Consider the following 6,772-nt stretch of genomic DNA (forward strand, 5'->3'; position numbering starts at 1 on the left):
AGATCTGCACTAACCGAATGACTCCTTACTTTACTAAGCCTGTGAAACAAAGTATAGCTGTGAGCAGGAAAAAGTCATCAGGAACAAAAGGCTCACTGTAAAATTGTCCTACTGCCAATGAGCTGGACCACCCAAACCTTCACCATTATCTTTCTTCAGACACCCAATCCCTGCATTACCACAAGTACAACACTCTTGGACATCCGCACAAACGTCTGAATTATTTACAGATTACATATTTGGCATAACCTGGCTGGAGTATTCTATTCTCTTGCATGGTTAAATAGGTGCAATCAATGCATCGGTAGTGCAAAACAAAACTGCATGCGAGCTACTGTCTGGTTCTGGTCCTGCCTGCCCTGTTATGGGCTGTTGCGCTGACCTATGACTGGCTTGATCTGGACCACTATCTAGGTCATAAAGATTACTGCTGCAAAAAAGTAAAAATTTGGACTAAACACTTAGTACTGGAAAGTAGTAGGTTGCAAGCAGGGGCAGGCAATCATTGGTGCAGCTACACAAAGACCCAAGAGGTAAGGAGGCCACAATCAACTTCTGTCATAGACAGAGTATTGGACTGCTAAGGACTCCTATACTTTTGAGGCACAGAGGCTCTTTTCTGTGTCCACCACTGTTTGCAAGTACAATATAATTTAATATTTTGCATTACCTATTTCAAGGAGGTGTTGTAGTTGGCAAAAGAAAACACATTTACGTTTTATGGGCATTTCACTACTTTAACTTTGCAAAACAAAATACACAAGTTTTGATTTTTAAATAAGTCATATATTACAGTAGCGGCCAGGACCACTTTGTCAATTAAAATACAGGTAAAAATATTCCATTTACTCTCAAATACATGGAGTCCATTGTCGCAGAGTAACTACAATATAACATTCAGGGCATGGTAAACATTGGCTCCAGCATTATATTCTCATCTTCGAAGCCGAGATCTTTACCTTGCTGGAACAAACAGAGCTTGTAACTTGGAGACTAACAGGACATGTAACTAAAGGAATAATGAGGATGTATTATTTACCTTGGCTGAAGTGCTGGGCTGCTAAACAGTTTACAAACCTCAAAAAATCAGCTCAGGGCAGACTGACCATTCAAGCTTAAGGGCCTACAGTCACCATGTATAAGAGTATAATATACAAGTGACCAATGATACTCAACTATATATAAAGGGCCCATTATCTTTTATGCCTGGATCCTATATAACCTTATGGTCTCTAATGCATTAAAATTAATAGCACATACACATAATTAAAATTTTGCACATATTTAAAAAAAAAAAAAAAATACAAAGAAAACTAAGGGGTTTGCTTCTGGGCTTGTCAAAGTCAGCCTTGTGTTTTGTAAGGCTTGTGCAACAAAGATACCATGGGACCTTTTCAATAAATCTAGTACAATCCAACAGTAGAGTCCCGGGGTCCATAGGATGTGTTGGCCTCTAATGTGCAAATAGAAAAGTGATAAATATCGGAAAGTTTTCTTAGAGATAGTGATTTTTTGATAAAGAGGAGACCTTCTCAGGTCCTACAGAGAACCCTGAGTGTGGTAGTTAATAATGTCAGCTATACCAAGGACTCACAGACTGGGGTGGAGTCAGAGTCCTGACTGTGCATGGAGCTTAATCCTGTGTCTGAATCCTCATCATTCCCCTCAGAAGTAGTACATTGGCCCATGTCTTTTTCAATCCAAACTCCAGAGCCCTCACTACATGTCCTTTCCACAACCTGTGAGCAACTAGGCCTGAGCTCCTCACATGTATCCTGTGTCTCCGACATGTCTAAGGCACCAAGGTTGTCCAAAAGACTTTGTAATTCTTTCTCCTTTTCATTCCATACTTCTTGGGAATAATCCAAATCCGCCTTGATAGCCTCCAGGTCTGTGTTCAACCTCAGTCCTATGTAGAGACTGGCACTGAGCTCAGTTTTAACCCTCTCCTGCTGAAGGAGCAATTCATTTTCACATTCCCCCTCATCTGCAATTGTTGTAGCAGGTTCTTGATCTTTTGAGGACAGCTCATCCTGACGCCTATCCATCCATCTTTTATTTAGTTCTTCTTGGATCTGGATGGTAATTTTCTCAATCAAAGCCTCCTGTTCGGTTATTTGATCTTGCAGCATTAAGATTCCATCACATTTCCGAGCATAGTTCTCAAAGTCTACAAAAAGTTCTTCGGGACATTTGTCTTCTGTCTTGATGTCATAAGAACCCTTATCGGGAACAACACCAACCAAATATGTGTCTTGGACATAATTAACCCCATGTCTTTTCATCCTGTCAAAATGAATTTTAGCCTCATACCGCTCTATGTCCCTGTCCAGATCCTTAACCCTCTGCACCTGCTGTCGGATGGTGTGATCCTGGGATAGAACTAGGTGGACCAGAGTTTCCATCTTCTCCACTGCAGTGGACTCTTTGGATAAAGTTTCTTGCCTCCTTTTGTTCATCTTGGCCAACTTTCGGAAAGCTTTTCTTACCACCCTGCGTTGTCTCTCTTGGTTGAGGTCCATGGTCGCTTTGGTGGCTCCTTTAAAGGGACACGGGCTTTCCCTACTGAGAACCACTTTAGCTTCAGCACTCCTGGGTCCAATATTGGGCAGAAAAGCCTCATTCTTGACCAGCACAAACCTCACATTCTCCTGCTCCTCACCCCAAGCTGTCCAAAGTCTCAGTATCTTGGTTTTGTTTGGAAGGATCCTCTCAAACCCCCTCCATTTTTCCACAATGCAGTAAGAATGAGCTGGTGCCAACATCATGGACCCCTCAACAGATTGCTTCTGATTGTGATCGTCCAACAGGACCTTGACCACATCTGAACAAGTTGTGCGTCTGGTGAGTCCAGAGACAAGTTTCTCCTCTTCACATAACCAGACAGAAATCTTCCACTCCTCCTCGCTTTCCATCTCTTTCCCAGGTCGGATCACAATCTGCGCTTGGAGAATGTGGGAACACAACTGTAATCCATAGAGTTTAGTGCAGTTGCACAGTGAAGTCCGGCGGAGAGCTCCACTATCCAGTTCGGGTAGTCCTGTTAAAGATCGCTGCTTCTGCCGAAAGTGTGCAAAGTGCCCCTGATCTCAGGCTGGGGGCGCCCACAGGAGTGCAGGACTAGAAGCCAGGTCTTTCTCCTTGCCGGGATAACTTGTCTGTGCGCAATCAGAACTGCGGAGCCGTCTCAAGGGCAGCAGCCTGCGCCTCCAGGACCAAGCCAGCCTCCCTCTGCGCCAGCACAGCTCCGTCTGAGGCTTTTCCTCCAGACACACGAAGCTATCCCCGCCCTACACTGGGATCAGCCAAGTCCCTGCCTCACACACAGCTACTGGCAAGAGTTCCTAGAGTCACAGGCAGGTGAGAGGAACTTCACACTTGTACAGGATTCCTAGATTAGGCTTCAGAAGACGTCCCTTTATTGTGAACGAAACAATGGAAAGCAGTAAATGTAATGAAATTACTCAAATGTGAAAAACTAAGCCCCTGATGTTACATCCATCATTCATTCATTCAATCTGATTCTTGAACTATGTAGCACTAGTATAATACTTACAGACTAGTCTACATTGCTTTTATTTCTTTGCACAAAATGATTTTGGAAGAAATGCTTTCATCATTTTTTTCTTTGATCTGATAATTTGATGAACAGATGGAATAGATAAAAAGGAACTGGTTGTGGGGGATAAATGTCTCCCTTCTTTTTACCTTTCTGAGGCTATTCATATTCAAGACAGTCCAGTCAGCTTTTCTGATATCTCTATTTTAGTCAATACTTGTATAACCTTTTTTTTTTTCTTAGAGCTAATTGACATTTTTGACGTATGTGAAAAAGGGACTGACTTTCACCAGTGACTTTTATCAGTGTTGACAGATTTTCAGCAGAGTTTGGTCATAATTTAATTAGTTTTTTTCACTGATGAGAAAAAAAAAAGCGTATTCACCTTCTCCTATGGCCATGTTAACATGTTCAGTTTTTTATATTGGTGTTTGTAAGTCAAAATTAGGAGTGGACAATTAGAGGAAAACTATAAGGGTATGTGCACACGTAGAATGGTCCGCTGCGGATTTTTCTGCAGCTGATTTGATAAATCTGCAGGGCAAAAACACTGTGTTTTTGCTGCAGATTTATCGCGGATTTACCGTGTTTTTTTTGCGGATTTCACTGCGGTTTTACACCTGCGGTTTTCTATTATGGAGCAGGTGTAAAACCGCTGCAGAATCCACAGAAAGAAGTGACATGCTGCGGAATGTAAACCGCTGCGTTTCCGCGTGTTTTTTCCGCAGCATGGGCACAACGTTTTCTGTTTCCCATAGGTTTACATTGTAATGTAAACTCATGGGAAACTGCTGCGGACACGCTGTGGATCCGCAGCAAAATCCGCATAGTGTGCACATAGCCTAATAGAAACACGTCACTAGCACACGGATGGCATTTGAGTGCAGTCAGATTTTTATTTACTGACCCACAGACTTTGGTTACGTTCACACGCTGCGTTATTACTGCTTTTTTTTTTCCTGGGGCAGTAAAGAAGCTGCTTACGGAAAGCAGGTTTTGCTGAATTTTGCTGCGTTTGTTGTCTTTTGTGCATGTTGATAAAGTTTATTGGCACACTCAAAAAGTCATAGTTACTCACCGATAACGGTGTTTCTCAGAGCCCATGACAGCACACCAGAGAGAGGGGATCCGCCCTTCAGGGACAGGAAACCTACAGGATAAAAGGGCGGTACCTCTCCCCTGCATCAGTTTGGTTTACAGAGCATCGGAGGACCTCCAGGTTAGTCACAACAACAAAAAAATATACACTTTTATCATATTGCTTAACAAGTAAACACCGTGTCTATATGAAAAGGCACTTCACACAAAATAATGTGCTCACCGCACACGTGATGAGGGGGGGAATAAGTAGGTGCTGTCATGGGCTCTGAGAAACACCGTTATCGGTGAGTAACTATGACTTTCTCAGTCGCCCATGACAGCACACCAGAGAGAATTGCAGAGATATATTGGTTAGGGAGGGACCACAGCCTGCAGAACCCTTCTTCCAAAGGTTAGGTCAGATGAAGAGGCTAGGTCTAGGCGATAGTGTCTGAAAAAGGTTGAGGGTGATGACCAGGTGGCCGCCTTACAGATTTGATCTAATGGTACCTCTGACCTTTCGGCCCAGGAGGTCGCCATAGCCCTCGTAGAGTGGGCCTTCAGTCCCTGTGGAATGGCGTTCCCGGTGGAGGAGTACGCCAAGGCTATTGCGTCTGTTACCCATCGTGCTATAGTGCTCTTAGAAGCTTTGAGTCCTTTCCTAGGCCCCTGGAAGCAGATAAAAAGAGACCCTTCCTTCCTACACTGTTGGGTGGATTTAATATATTGGATTAGACACCTTCTCACATCTAGTGTGTGGAATTTTTCTTCTTTCCTATTTTTAGGGTCTGGACAGAAGGAAGGAAGTATTATTTCCTGGGACCTGTGAAATATGGATGCTACTTTGGGTAGATAGGCAGGGTCTGTCTTTAGTACAACCTTATCATCCAGGATTTGTGTAAAGGGAGGGTTTGCGGACAGGGCTTGGAGATCACTTATTCTACGGGCCGATGTCAGGGCTATTAGGAGGGCAGTTTTAAGTGATAGAATCCTAAGAGGTATTGACTCTACAGGCTCAAACGGGGGTTCTGTCAGGGCTTGCGGCTGCTCTGATAAACCGTATCACCCAAGGGTTTTCTGCTATATTTTCACAGTACAGTGCTCCTAGGGCTGATATCTGTACTTTTAAGGTACTTATTGAAAGGCCCAAGTCTAACCCCTTTTGTAGAAATTCTAATATTTCAGTCACTGGAACCCCGTCTTGCAACCTGACCCCAGAGGAGGATAAAAAATTTTGCCAAGTTTTACCATATATTTTTGTGGTCACGGGTTTTCTACTTTTCATTAGTGTAGAGACTAGTTTGTTAGAAAACCCTCTATCCCTCAATAGTGACCTCTCAAATTCCACGCTGTTAAGTGGAGATTCTCTGACTGGGGGTGGAACACCGGTCCCTGAGACAGAAGGTCCGGAAGATCCGGAAGGACCCAGGGATCGGTGATCGATAGCATCCTCAGCCAGGAGAACCAGGCCCTTTTGGGCCAGAAGGGGGCTATTAGGATAAGTCTGGATTTGTCCTGCCTGATTTTCCGCAGGACTGCTGGAATGAGGATGATGGGAGGAAATGCGTATGCAAGAGTTTGTGTCCAGGGAATCGTAAATGCATCTACTGCCTGAGGATTCCCTCTGGGATCTAAGGAGCAAAAGGTTTTCACCTTCCTGTTGTGCATGTTTGCAAAGAGGTCTATTACAGGGATGCCCCATAAGTCTGTGATTTTGTTGAATATTCCCTGATTCAAGGACCATTCTCCTTGTTTTAGTTGGGTACGACTTAGGAAGTCGGCTTCCTGGTTCTCTACTCCTTTTATATGTAGGGCTGATATGGATAGAAAATTGTTCTGTATTAGGCTGAAAATTTCGGAGGTAGTTTCCATTAATGTTTGAGACCTGGTCCCCCCCCTGGTGGTTCAAGTAAGCTACAACTACTTTGTTGTCCGAAAAAATTCGGACATGATGCCCTTGTAATTCTCTTAGGAAAAAAAGTAGTGCATGATTCACCGCTCTCAGCTCTTTTTGGTTTGAGGAAGTCCCGAGTTCCCGACTCGTCCATACCCCCTGAGCGAATTTGTTGTTTAGATGAGCCCCCCACCCTGTGGGAATTGCATCTGTTGTTACTATCTGAGGGCCCTCTATCA

General features: G+C 43.7%; 1 protein-coding gene across 1 annotated transcript; it reads right to left on the reverse strand.

Annotated features, from left to right (window-relative positions):
* Positions 1–716: 716 nt before the first annotated feature.
* RASSF10 (Ras association domain family member 10) lies at positions 717–3,375 on the reverse strand. The gene has a single exon (XM_077287231.1). The coding sequence runs from the start codon at positions 2,913–2,915 to the stop codon at positions 1,578–1,580; it is 1,338 nt and encodes a 445-aa protein (XP_077143346.1). The 5' UTR covers positions 2,916–3,375; the 3' UTR covers positions 717–1,577.
* Between the last annotated feature and the right edge of the window lie 3,397 nt (positions 3,376–6,772).

Source organism: Ranitomeya variabilis, chromosome 2 (assembly GCF_051348905.1).
Source record: "Ranitomeya variabilis isolate aRanVar5 chromosome 2, aRanVar5.hap1, whole genome shotgun sequence".
Lineage (NCBI taxonomy): Eukaryota > Metazoa > Chordata > Amphibia > Anura > Dendrobatidae > Ranitomeya > Ranitomeya variabilis.